The sequence below is a fragment of the Morus notabilis genome, unplaced genomic scaffold (genome assembly GCF_000414095.1).
Source record: "Morus notabilis unplaced genomic scaffold, ASM41409v2 Scaffold329, whole genome shotgun sequence".
Classification (NCBI taxonomy): domain Eukaryota; kingdom Viridiplantae; phylum Streptophyta; class Magnoliopsida; order Rosales; family Moraceae; genus Morus; species Morus notabilis.
Window position 1 is genome coordinate 1,036,218 of NW_010358084.1, and position 12,774 is coordinate 1,048,991.

The 12,774-nt window shown below is 34.5% G+C and overlaps 2 protein-coding genes across 7 annotated transcripts; one reads left to right on the top strand and one right to left on the bottom strand.

Moving 5' to 3' along the window:
• The first annotated feature begins 3,790 nt into the window (after positions 1 to 3,790).
• LOC21409948 (protein phosphatase 2C 77) lies at positions 3,791 to 6,978 on the top strand. 3 transcript variants are annotated; one of them, XM_024161357.1, is made up of 5 exons: positions 3,791 to 3,847; positions 4,470 to 5,384; positions 5,526 to 5,882; positions 5,990 to 6,095; positions 6,332 to 6,978. In XM_024161357.1, exons 2-5 carry the CDS (start codon positions 4,614 to 4,616, stop codon positions 6,670 to 6,672), a joined length of 1,575 nt encoding a protein of 524 aa, XP_024017125.1. In that variant the 5' UTR covers positions 3,791 to 3,847; positions 4,470 to 4,613; the 3' UTR covers positions 6,673 to 6,978. The 3 variants fall into 3 exon arrangements, with proteins under 3 accessions (XP_024017125.1, XP_024017126.1, XP_010090094.1); XM_024161358.1 differs by lacking the exon at positions 3,791 to 3,847 and adding an exon at positions 3,858 to 3,966; XM_010091792.2 differs by lacking the exon at positions 3,791 to 3,847 and adding an exon at positions 4,090 to 4,378.
• Positions 6,979 to 8,092: 1,114 nt separating this feature from the next.
• On the bottom strand, positions 8,093 to 12,026 carry LOC21409949 (mitogen-activated protein kinase kinase 2). 4 transcript variants are annotated; one of them, XR_002901606.1, is made up of 10 exons: positions 11,744 to 12,026; positions 11,573 to 11,657; positions 11,183 to 11,317; positions 10,552 to 10,776; positions 10,271 to 10,453; positions 9,945 to 10,168; positions 9,635 to 9,680; positions 9,413 to 9,510; positions 8,694 to 8,765; positions 8,093 to 8,495 (listed from the first exon to the last, which is right to left on the bottom strand). XR_002901606.1 is itself a non-coding variant. In XM_024161350.1 (10 exons), the coding sequence occupies exons 1-9, from the start codon at positions 11,815 to 11,817 to the stop codon at positions 8,747 to 8,749; spliced, it is 1,089 nt and encodes a 362-aa protein (XP_024017118.1). In that variant the 5' UTR covers positions 11,818 to 12,026; the 3' UTR covers positions 8,093 to 8,495; positions 8,711 to 8,746. The 4 variants fall into 4 exon arrangements, 3 of the variants coding, with proteins under 3 accessions (XP_024017118.1, XP_024017119.1, XP_010090095.1); XM_024161350.1 differs by having other exon boundaries at positions 8,711 to 8,765; XM_024161351.1 differs by lacking the exon at positions 8,694 to 8,765 and having other exon boundaries at positions 11,764 to 12,026.
• Positions 12,027 to 12,774: the final 748 nt, after the last annotated feature.

Here is a 12,774-nt window from a genome sequence, read left to right on the forward strand (position 1 = left end):
ACTTCTAATTGCTAAGGTAAGTCTTTTGATGTCCAATGTAATATTTTCAGCTAACCATTTCCCGCTTGTCCACTGATCGCACTGAAGACAATAGTTTAGTTCTTTTGCTTTTAGGCTGCAGAGGAAACTCGTTATTTGTTACAAGCTCGTATTTTGACATTCATCTCACCCCTCAAAGCCGTGGCGAACTCCTCGCTCATTTGCCTCGTTACTTTAAGTTGCTTTGGTGTGAAAACTATGAGCCGATTTTTGCTTTGTTTGTCAATTGTGGCTGTTTTAGTTTTTAAAGGCTATTTTAGAGTAGAATCCTCATGTTTACTGCGATTCCCTTCTGCTCCAGACCTTCAAACCTTGATACTAATTTCTGCAAATGTCGTCTGTGGTCGTTCACCCCTTGATTATGTATTTGTATACAAATCTGACTCTTACTGAACTAGTTGAGTGTTTCACAGATGACGAGTCTATTTTTGTTGTTCAACTTTCATTCTGTTGTTCCCAAATTCCCGAGCGCCCTTACTGAACTCTCTTTTACTTCAAGCTGTGAGGGAACTCCCGCTCCAAAGGATCACTTTTGTCTGGTAAGCTTTGCGTACTCCCTTTTTTAGTTAAGATTTTCTGTCGAAATTCCACTTCAACACTAGTCATAACAATATTGATTATTGAAACAGAAGATGAAGATCGTATTAATAATAATGATAATAATTAGCAAGTTGGTGTACTCTTGGCATTTTACACAAGTTCTGATGGTTTGGGAACTGCTGGTGACACCATATTAATTTTTACACAAGCTGTAGAATCAATGGGTAAAAAACATGTTAAGCTTTTTGTTTCACAGATCACAATTTATCTCACAAATTTTTTTTTTTTTTGTAATATATGTTTAAACTTTCTGTCTAAACATTGTTGCTTTACAATAGTATATTCAATCGTGACTATTGGTGAAATTAATAAGAATGAAATCCCATCTCCCATTTGTCCACAGGAAGCATTTCGGTAGGCCTCCTGAGAATATTAAAATATTTAGGCTAAAAGGTGTAGCCGTGGTCCTTTTTTGGTATTTTGCGGATTGGACACGACCAAGCAATAATAGACAATTTTCATCAATGTCGCCCATTCCATCTTTTTGTTAATATTGCTCAATTGTATTTTCCCTCCCATCCATGTCCTTTCAGCAACACAATGAAAGGATTGTTCTCTGTTTTAATATCGAAAAAATTACCCAAATTTATTTAAAATTATCCAAACGGTCAAATTTTTCTTAGTTTTTAACAACACTTAGCTGAGATTTAAGCTGCATTTAATAAACGCACAGTACGTTTAATATTCGCGTGTAATTACACTCGAGAAAGGCATCACAAAATTAAAAATCTTTTACGGTGAGACGAGCGTGTTTGGTACGAGGATTCGTGTTATGATTCAAATTATAATTCGTGACTCATTACAGTATTTTTTTCTCACAAAATATACTAGTTAATTGAGAATAAGTTTACTTAATCTGTATCATAAATCATCTATTCTATTTATTATTATTATTTTTTATTGTGATTTTGATTTGATCTGAGGTTAGAAACATGCACTAGCGATGCATTATCATAGAAAGACCCCCCACAAAGTTTAACAAAAGATATTTCTAACCTTCTTCAATAGGAACAAAATTTGAGCAGGAATCTTCAATACCCATCAATAGGAAACTTGGCACACCAAGCAAAAAATAGAAAACGCTGGCAATTCTATCAGTGCACCTGTTTTCTTCCCAAAACTACAAAAAGATCGCACCACCAACAACTTCTCTCATGAAGACGTATGGAAAACAAGAAAATAAAAAAAACGTTCCCAAAGTTGTTGATTGCATATGGCCGGTCCCAACCCAAATGATTGGGATGAGCATACACGTGTCACCCAATGAGAGGCCTTGATTGCTTGCTGGTGTCAGAGTTTTTGGCTTGAAATTTATGGGAAAGAGAATCCCATAAGATACATTTTTTATTTTTTATTTTGTCAGTGCATGTATCTATCTGTTTTCAATTGTCTATTTGTGGTTGTTATACATCTCCCCCGGGACTTCTCTCATACTGCAACGTCCTCTTTAGGTCACCAGTCTAGTACGTGGCACTTTTTGCAGTCTGGTCCTCGGATGGCTTTTTCTTTTTTTATTTATTACAACTCTGGAGAAAGCAGAAATTTCTTGGAAGGCAAAAATCAAAAGTAGTATCATTAAAACGGATTTTGCATGTACAAAAATCTATTTTATTTTGTTTAAGAAGGCCGGCGGTTGGGATTATTAATAATTAAATTTTTGGAGGACGACCCAGAGTCATTTTCTAAGTATTGAAAATGATGATTGCATCTTTCATTTATCTTAAATTTTTTTTAATAAAGTATTCGAATTGGTTATATTTGTTTAAATATTATTAATAAGTGATGACTAATTAGCCATATGGCTTTGATGATTGCTTCTTTTATTTACCTTTAGAAAAAAAATAATTAAAGTATTAGAATGGGTTATGTTGATTTAAATATTATTAATAGGTGATGACTAATTAGCCACATGGATTTGATGATTGCTTCTTGTATTTACCTTTAAAAAAAAGCTAAATAAAATATTAGAATGGGTTATATTGTTTTGAATATTATTTACAGTGATGACTAATTAGCCATATGGATTTGAATCTCGTTCTTGACGGCAAAAAGAAAATTTTGTTGTTTGGTTCCATCAAAGCAAGGTATAACGTGCACTACTCAATTGAAGACCCTTGTTTATTTTATTTATTTATTTTTCCTTAAAATTTTTTCTTTTGGTCAGAGCTACAAATCATCATTGGTGAAGTATTTTTCTAGTACTAAGCTGCTAGATCATCCACAATGGAATTGTCTTTTTTCTGTCCCTAATAATACTCTACTCTTTTGGATTAATCCCGCATACGACATGTCTATATTATATACTCATAAACAGGGTAGTAATTCGTGTTATGTATCGTGTTTTCATCATTTTTTTTAATTTACAGTCAATCCGAACACGACTCGTGACACGAAATTTTTTAAAAACTGCAACATAAAAATGACATGTGATACGAAATTGACCCATGAACCCGAAATTGACACGGAATTTGTATACTTTTATTTAATTTTTTACATATTATAAATAACTTAAAATTCATAACACACTAAAATACAATAACATCCATTGAAATTAAACAAATAATGGTATAAGATTTTGAGTATAACTATCATGATATCATAAGTTCATAATAAAATAAAAATATATGTAATGAAAAATATATGTATTTTTTAGTTTTTTACGAGTTTCGTGTCGTGTTCGGATTAGTCAGGTCTAAATTGAAATTGATTAGTGTTTTTCATGTTAATTTTAGATTGACTCAATTCTGATCTGAATCTCTTTTATCTTAACCCTAATCTGTAAAATTCGTATTGTTTTCAAATCGTATGGTCATATTTTGATCTATATTACCGGCGTATCCATATTAATCCCATTGCTTTTTGTTATTTTATTTTATTTTATATTATAATAGTATTTTATATTATATTATTCTCACCATTTTATAGATATAAGATATGATTCTTATTTCTTGGGATATTTCAACTCACTTTTTTTCCCCTATAAAAGCCAGATAGATACATGTCGATGCTTTGCTTTTAGTCAATTCCCCCCATTTTCTAACAAATCTAATATGCCTATCCTTGGTGGACACGTGTGGATGTTATCCCAGATAAAATGAATAAAATAATTTAAATAAATAAATAAATAAAAGTCTCTCTTTTTTTAAGGTTCTTCTTGGTCATTTCAACTTATATGCAATGCAAAGCTTGCATGCAGAGTTTAAAAACGGTAAGCAAAAACTTGCCCACCATATGTTCTTTCTTTGTTCTCATAGATAGATTGTTTGTTGTTGGCCTATTAAGTGTTTCTATTTTTTAAGAGCTCAGAGATATTTTCAACAAAAGTAGGTGCGACTCAGCTTAGCCATTCTTTTCACTTTTTTGTAGTTTTTATTATGGCGGTTTAGTTGAAGACATGAAAAAGTAATAGACCCCCCCCTTTTTTTTCTTTTTTTCTTTTTTTTTTTTGTGAGGCTGAAATGGGTTGCCTGCAATATTGGCAACTTAATTTCATCTAGATTTTTCTTCCTGTGGGAGTTATTTGCACTGTGTTTTAAGCTCCTTTTCGTGACTCCATTTTCTTGTCTTTGTCTATTAGCTAGAAGTAGAAACCAACTTAATGATGATTCTCATATTATAACCCTCTTCATTTGGATCATATGCCATCCTTCTCTTTCTTCATGTCTGTTCAGGGGTAGAAAAAAGATGGCTTTGGTTCTTCCCTATGTAGAAAAAAGGAATCTAGACTTGTCTATTTCTAGTATGTAGTTTCATTATGTAATCACTAAACCATGTTCAAGCTTCCTCTTTCCATTCAATTGCCTCTAACCATCTTCAATTTGTTCATGTAGGTGCTTCTTCGCTTACCATTTAGAGAAAAACAAACCAGCCCATGTGAAAAGAGGGCGTAAAAGTAAGCGTAGAAGTGTTGGTTTTCATTGGTATTGAGAGGGCTTTGAACGGGTAAGGCTAGTAAGAAATTTGAAGGTGAGTTGATGGAGAAGGTATCCTCAACAGTTGCTGTTCCATTTAGGCTAGGAAACTTGATCCATGATGATTCCACGGTGACAACCCAACTCGAAATTAACGGGCTCAAGCTAATAGCAAATACAGCAACCTTGTTTTCGAATCCCCATTCCAAGTCAAATCTACCTTGTGAATCAATTTCTTGTGGAAATGAAGGTTTCTGCCCTAAGAGTCCACATGGTGAGGACAGGGGAGCGGATGAGCTCACATCAAGAGGTGATCAGTTTGTTAATAATTCATGTTCTCTATATCTGTCTAGAGACAATAGTAGTACTATCTGTGGTGAGAAATTCTCTGGTTCGGTTTCTGATGCCGTGATGAAATCACACACAACAGTGGATGTTGGTAAGGATGTGGATATGTTTGATATTACTGGCAAGGCCACTTTGAGAGAATCCAGTATTGCGTGTTTTGGAGGAAAGGGCAGTGATGGATCTGATGAATCTGGTCCATGTACATCCACCTCGCTTGTTGAGGTTTCTGAAAAAAAGACACCTAATAGAACAAGAAGTGGCCCAAATGTGTTTGGATTGGACTGTTTGCCCCTCTGGGGTTTCACATGTATCTGCGGAAGGAGACCGGAGATGGAGGATGCTGTTGCAGTTGTACCGAGGTTGCTGCAAGTCCCTGTTGAAATGCTAGAAGATCATCATTACGGCTTGAATGGCGTGAATCGATGCCTAAGTCAATCGAGGAATGCCCATTTTTTCGGGGTCTATGATGGTCATGGGGGTAGCCAGGTATTCCTTTTTCTTGACTTCATAACATTACTATTTTTTCTTTTTTCCTTTCTCTAGCAATTTGTGTATGGAGATATGCGTGTATATATGTATGAATACTTGAGGTTTAGTCAATAAGTTCGCGTTATTTTCATTTCATAGGTTGCTAATTACTGTCAAGAACGACTTCATTCAGCCTTGGTTGAAGAAATAGAGACTGCGAAAGCAGGCTTGCATAACAGAAGTAATGGGAAGAGTTGGCAGGAGATGTGGAAGAAGGCCTTCTCGAATTGTTTGACGAAAGTTGATGCCGAGGTTGGAGGAGTTCCCATAGGAAATCATGGAAGCAACTGCGATGAATCTAGTGATATACCTCGACCTGTTGCTCCTGAAACCGTTGGTTCAACAGCAGTGGTTGCCATTATATGTCCCACCCATATTATAGTGGCAAATTGTGGTGATTCAAGAGCAGTTTTGTTTAGAGGAAAAACACCAGTGCCATTGTCAGTTGACCACAAAGTAAGGCATTTATTTTTGTTGTTTCTTAAGTTGCTTTGCTGTTTGGAACTTAAACTTGTCTCTTACATGGTTAAAGAGATTGATCCATAGCTATATTCTGTTTATAGCCAGACAGGGAAGACGAATATGAAAGAATAGAGGCTGCAGGAGGCAAAGTTATACAATGGAACGGTTCTCGTGTTTTCGGTGTTCTTGCAATGTCAAGGTCCATTGGTATGTGTCATTATTTTGCTTCACAGTCTTGATTTTTTCCCTGTACTAGGCATCATATAGATAATTTGATATGGCCCTAGGTTGTCTATGTTTTTACTCTAGATGCAAAGAAGTTGGCCAATAGCCATAATTCCAAGGCTGGTTGTTCTGCTGAAACCAAATATATCATCCACATGTGTGTCTGATTCTCTGAATCTAAATCCATGCTGATTAAGGTATTCAATTTTGATCATTAGGTGACAGATACTTGAAGCCATGGATTATCCCTGATCCAGAAGTGATGATTGTATCTCGAGCAAAAGAAGACGAATGCCTTATTCTCGCCAGCGACGGGCTATGGGACGTTATGACAAATGAGGAAGCCTGTGAAATTGCGCGGAGACGAATCCTTCTGTGGCATAAAAAGTATGGTGATACATTGTCCGCTGAACGAGGCAAGGGAGTTGATCTTGCTGCTCAAGATGCAGCAGAGTACCTCTCAAGGGTTGCCCTACAAAAGGGAAGCAAGGACAACATCACTGTAATAGTGGTGGACTTGAAAGCTGCAAGGAAGTTCAAGAGAAAAGCCCAAGAGTGATTTCATTTTTTTTTTGCACCTTTCTCTCTTCATAATTTTGAGATATGTTAGAATAACTTGAATATAAATAACAATCCTAAACATATGATTCAGCCCTTCAATTTTTAATCTGGGCTAATTGTGATCACAATACTAATGTATACTGAAATTTACAGTATACCATGATATTACAATATTTCGTTTCTGATTTTTCATCTCCCTATTCTGAGTTGTGGATGCAATAATCTATCAGAGAAAAAAAGAAAATATGCTCAATTGTTGTATCAAGCATAAGTTTGTAAACCAAGAGAGGGAGAAGGAAATAAATAGGGGAAAAAAAATGTTAGGCATGAAACATTTCACTCCATGCCTTAACGGAATTGTTGCTCATGGGTTTGGAAACTCTGCTTCATAAACTGCTTCATAAAGCATCAAAAGTTGCCTATTATTTGTAAGTCATCAAAAATAAGAATAACAATGCGTATAACTGATCATTAGTTCCAAAGCATTTTGTAGTCTGAAAACTCGCATATTCTGGTCATGACTTGTACCATAAACACAAATTTCACAACTGATAAAAACTTAAAAGGCATGTTTGTTTAATTGTATTAGAATACCGTATTGTATAATAATATAATAATATAATAATATAATAATATAATATTTAGTGTGATCATTATATTGTATAAATTAATACGGTATATATCGTATTATTAAATACGGTTTATTTTTAACATATTGTATTATATTATTTTATAATAGATCAATAATTCATGTCAATGTTGAACACGACTAGATGTCAGAGTCGGGTTGACATAGGGCCAAGTTAGAGCTTAAATTGTTGAAAAATTTAAGGAGCACAATACAAATTTTATATTTATTAAAAATTACATTTTTACCCTAAAACTTGCAAAATTACATTTTGACCCCAAACTTTTGTAAAATTACACTTTGACCCCAAAAATTTTATAAAATTTCATTTTTCCACCAAAACTTAATATATTTTTTTTGACCCCAAAATTTTTAAAAAATTGCATTTTAACCCCAAAATTACTAAAATTTTACATTTTGACTTTTTATACAATACGCCATAACACCAAACACCGTATTATATTATGATAAGACAACACAATACAATACGAGCTACTAAACATGACCAAAGAGAATAAAAGGAGGTTAAGATCTACAATACGCCAAACAACATTTAGAATAGATGATGAATACAACGATGGATGGAAAGGTTTTGCTGACTATTTCAGAAAGAGAGAGGCTCATAAGTCTTACTCCACTAAACAGAATGTGAAGGATCACAGACCATTTATTCATCAGATTATAAATAACGCTAGATGCTCAATTAACACCAAGAAATCCAAATCAAGAATTTGTAAGGATCCTCCAATTTACTTGAAAAATCATGTGCGTGAGAATCTTGAGAGCGTAATTTAGACGGACGATGCAGCTTCTTTAACACAATAATCTGAAAGTATAAAGGAATGCATTTGCAACTCAAGTAGAAAACCTTTTGGAGTGCCTTTGGCCAACTTGGTAAGAGATCTTTTAGGTTAATACAATAAATCATATTCCTTGGTTCATCATGCTGCACTACAAAACAGTAACATGCTATCACAAAAATCTCGATTTACAGAAAGCTACTCCTCCATGAAAAAAATCTAAGGCGTTCGAATTCTTCGTGATGGACCAACACTTAATATTACAGCAATCCTTGCCAGTGTAATGACAGCTTGGGACTTCTTTATTTCCGTCATGCTTACAGTTGGAACTCAGTTCATCAAGTTTTTAAAAGTCACGTCGCTATAACTTCAGTCTCATTCATCACCGGAACTCTACAAGAAGTAACACATAATGACAGTGAGTTCAGAAGTGATGGTAATAGTGTGTATGAAATGCACTGGCTGAAGCTTATGTAAAACAGACAGTTCTCTTATGAAAATGTGGAAGGTGCTATCAGCTATGCCATCTTATGTAGCATTCACACGCTCAGGAAGAACTTGAAAATATAGCAGTTTCCAAAGTGGGCATACATGATCCTGGAACTGACCAGGGTGAAAGCGTACGCATCAGCTGAAGCTATCAATCAAGCCGTTATTTTTAGCCTATGTTGTAACCCACATCACGGGAGATTTGATCAGAGTGTGCTTGAAAGTTGAAACCACAAGAAAATAAAGCACACACATGAACATGACCGAGTATTGATAAGACATATTTTTCTTATAATTCTGCAAACCAGTCACCCAGTTAATTCTACCCGCATCTTCTGAAATCTTTCTGGTTAAGAACACTATTATTGAACACTTTTGAATATTTCACAAGAAACTAGCTCCTTGAGAGCCCAAAAAAATGTAATTTACAATGTAAGCACGGAAAAAGGGCAACAACATATTGGAAAATGCATTTTTTATGGTGTATATATTTTCCTTAAAATCCTAGAGTTAAGAAGTATATCTTTGACATGCAATGTACGCAAGGAAAAGGGGGGAAAACAGTGTATTGTGGATTTTTCTATTCTAAAATTGATATATAACAGAAAAGCAATAAGACCCTGCTATTCTTTAATTTTCACGACCGCCTACATTCAAGAGTACATATTCATCTTTCCTTGAAGAAATAAAATCAGAAGACAAAAAAAACGAAAAACAAAGGAAAAATAACTAAAGACTACTAAATTACCAATAGGAGGCTCACACAAAACGCCTAAGTCAAGAATTAAATCAAAAATTTAGGACAGGGCCTTTGGACTTACAGGGGGAGATCGAAAGTTGCAAGTGGAGATCCCACATTGGTGAAGTAAGATGAAAGATCAACATCCAAGTCTTCATACATGGTAATGAAAGGATGCATCTGGGTTTCACATGGAAAAGAGGAAAAAAAGACGTGAGATATGTTTATCCACATAGCATGGATCCTGCTAACTTGTTCAATTTAGATGATAATACCGAAAAAAGATATTGAAAGATTTAGATACCATAAGTTGATGTGCAGACTGTCTATCTTTGGGATCTTTCTGTACACTGGAATAGAAAAGATTCCCAAGATAGGTATTAGAAAATTCATAAAAATGAATCTAACACATAGAATCATGTAATTCAGAAATAATGAAGGTCAGACTTGCAACACAAATATCATTATGATGTATATTATGATGTTATCATAAACAAACATGACCACAATCTCAATCAAAAATGACTACGGGCAATTGATTCTATAATGGTTTTTGGTTAGTTGCATCGTGCAGCTAGGAAACTGTTACTCAAAAATGGAAAATAAGTATTTACCATGCAGAAATAAATGAGCAGAACTCCGGAGAAAAGTGATCAGGAGATGCACAGGGTGGTGGTTGGCTAACAACAGTGTCCATAAGCTCAAAGAAGTTTACCCATCCTTCACTTTCTTCTGGTGGTTTATAGGGGAATTTCCCAGTCGCACACTCAAGCAATACTAGTCCCAGACTCCAAATGTCACTTTTGGAACCATATGCGGCTCCAGTAATTCTCTCTGGCTGCAAATAAAGTAAATAGATTAGATGCAATGATATCATCATGTTGGCAAAATGAGAAAGAGAAACAAGATGATAATGAAATTAGCAAACAGAGTTACTCACAGACATATAGTTGTAGGTGCCAAGAAAAGTATTTGCCTGACCAGATGTGCTTTCCATTATTGCACTCACACCAAAATCGGTGATCTTGACTTCTCCTCTATGGTTTATTAGCAAATTTGAAGGTTTTAAGTCTCTGTGGATAATGTGTTTTTCATGATGAAGATACATTAAACCCTTGAGCACCTACAGCAATGTGTTAAAGAAAGAAGCATATTTCAATGGATTTTTTCACCCAGAAAATAACTAAGATTTCACTCACACATGATTTCCATATATCCCACCTGCTTACAAATGGAAGCAAGATATGGCTCTGGAACAGTCTTCACTTTTTTCAGAAAATCTGCTAGAGATCCACCATCCATGTACTCTAAGATGATGGAAATGGTACCATTATCATAAAAGGACTGATAGCAAATGACAATGTAAGGGCATTGTGACGATTGATTAATCTTCAACTCCTGCGCAATCTGCTTTCTATAAGACTCTTCTATGTTCATTTGAATTACCTGAACAACGAAAAACATCAGATAAAGGCTGCAGTAAGAATTGAAGAATCTGCACGAATTCAACATGGTTCCCTTCAACTAGAAGGCCGAAACACAAAGTCCCAGAGTAAAATAAGAAATAATTAGAAAGCTAGTGTCGCTAGTGCCATTAAGCATATTAAGAACCCTGAGTTGGATTTAATCAAAATACTTAAGAGTCGAAGGTATCAATTTAACACTTATACATTGTTGAGAAAAATAATGAAAATCCTCAAATTACACAAAGGGGCTACTTTTGCAGAAGAGATCACATTTGATGAAAATAGTAAGTATATAATTCTCTTTCACATTTAAGCATGTGTTTATTCGCAAGATATATATCAAACAACAAATTGAAGAGAGCATGTACTAAATTATGCACATTTACCTTAAGCGCAAAGAACTGACTAGTCCATTTGTGGCGTACCAATTGCACAATTCCCCCACTTCCTTTTCCAATTACTTTAATGGTGTCTATGTCTGCTAAGCTCAACTGATTATCCGTCGGCTGAATCGGCGGCGGCTGAACACATTCCCCCAAAAAAAAGTAAATCTTCATTTGAAAATGACAACCAAAATAGAAAAGAAAAGGAAAAAATTTGCCCCTTTTTTTTTCTCAAGATCAAAATTGTCAGTTCGCCGCACACGCACATATCAGAATTTCGCAGTTCTAAGTTCAAACGAGACTCCAATTTCAATGCAAGAGATCAACAAAAAGGATAATTCAAGTCAAAGAAAAATGAAAGAAAGAAATGACTTTTCGGAAACAGAATCTTACGACTTCAACTTCGCTCTGTGAGACAATCCGAACTCCGTCCCTGTTGACGAGCAGATCTCCGTCCTTAAACGTTCCGCTCTCCGTCCTGCCATAAATCCACAACCTCATTCACCAACTTAACTCAATTATACATATAGAGAGAGAAAGTGAAAGAGGAAGAGAGAGAATTACAGGAACTTGGAGAAAGAAACCTCATCGCGAGGCACAGAGAGCCTGAGTTTCGCGCCTAAGCTTCCCTTGTTCATGATGTCTCTCTCTCTCTCTCTCTCCTCTCTCTCTCTAGCGGATTTCACTTCAGAGCTCTAATCGCAGATTCCACAGTCGTGGCGAGTCTTTTGCACCAGAGGAAAGAAAGAAAATAAAATGAAAATCTACAACAGTGAACCATGTATGTATGTATGTATGTATGTATGTATATATTGATTGTGGCACACTTTAAGTTTGGTTGGTATAATAATTGACTAGTCACACCTTGTTGCACACAAAAACCCACGAAGAAGGTGCGAGAGGAAGAAAGAAGAAAGAATGCGCTCTCGTTTACTTTTAATCTTTTTTTTTCTTTTTTTCTTTTTTTTTTTTGGGGGAGGGGGGTTTTAGTTCTTTGGGTCTTGGTCAGCGCAAGTGGGGCACTAATCTATAGTAACATCAAATTGATAGTTCGAAATTTCACCCAAAAAAAAAAAAAAGTTTTAATTAAGATTGAAATATCTTTTTGCAATTCGATAATTCAGGTTATGTACTACCCACCCATGGGTTGTGCAATGTTAAAAGATAGTCTTTTTCTATTTTAGTAGATAGCGTTTATGGTTCGATACTTTATGAAAAAATATATTAAGGCTTAATTTAGTATTATTTTTCTCTTTTAAAATCGGCAGTTGCTTGTAGCATAAATTGATTTTAATGTTTAGTAAATCTTTTTAAAAGTGTATTTTGAAAATTTTTTCAAGAATCTACAGTTAAAATTAGAAGCAGCCTAAAGATAATTTTAATTTTTAAATTGTGCAAGAATCAACACAATATAATTAATAAAACTTTCATAATACCTCTAATAAAATTTAAAATTTACAATCTTCTCAATTTAAAATTCAAAGTCGTAATATAATATAATATAATATAATATAATATAATAGTAATATTGTAACAATAACTCTAATATTATTATTTTATCATATAATATGATATTATAATTACAATATAATATA

Excerpts from the sequence above, each read along its gene's own strand:
- LOC21409948 (XM_024161357.1), top strand. The coding sequence starts at position 4,614 with ATGGAGAAGGTATCCTCAACAGTTGCTGTTCCATTTAGGCTAGGAAAC. Across the intron at positions 5,883-5,989 it reads CATTGTCAGTTGACCACAAA|CCAGACAGGGAAGACGAATA; the intron begins GTAAGGCATTTA and ends TTCTGTTTATAG. Across the intron at positions 6,096-6,331 it reads TGCAATGTCAAGGTCCATTG|GTGACAGATACTTGAAGCCA; the intron begins GTATGTGTCATT and ends TTTGATCATTAG.
- LOC21409949 (XM_010091793.2), bottom strand. The coding sequence starts at position 11,817 with ATGAACAAGGGAAGCTTAGGCGCGAAACTCAGGCTCTCTGTGCCTCGC. Across the intron at positions 10,777-11,182 it reads GTCAGTTCTTTGCGCTTAAG|GTAATTCAAATGAACATAGA; the intron begins GTAAATGTGCAT and ends TTCGTTGTTCAG. Across the intron at positions 9,511-9,634 it reads AGTCTGCACATCAACTTATG|ATGCATCCTTTCATTACCAT; the intron begins GTATCTAAATCT and ends TGTGAAACCCAG.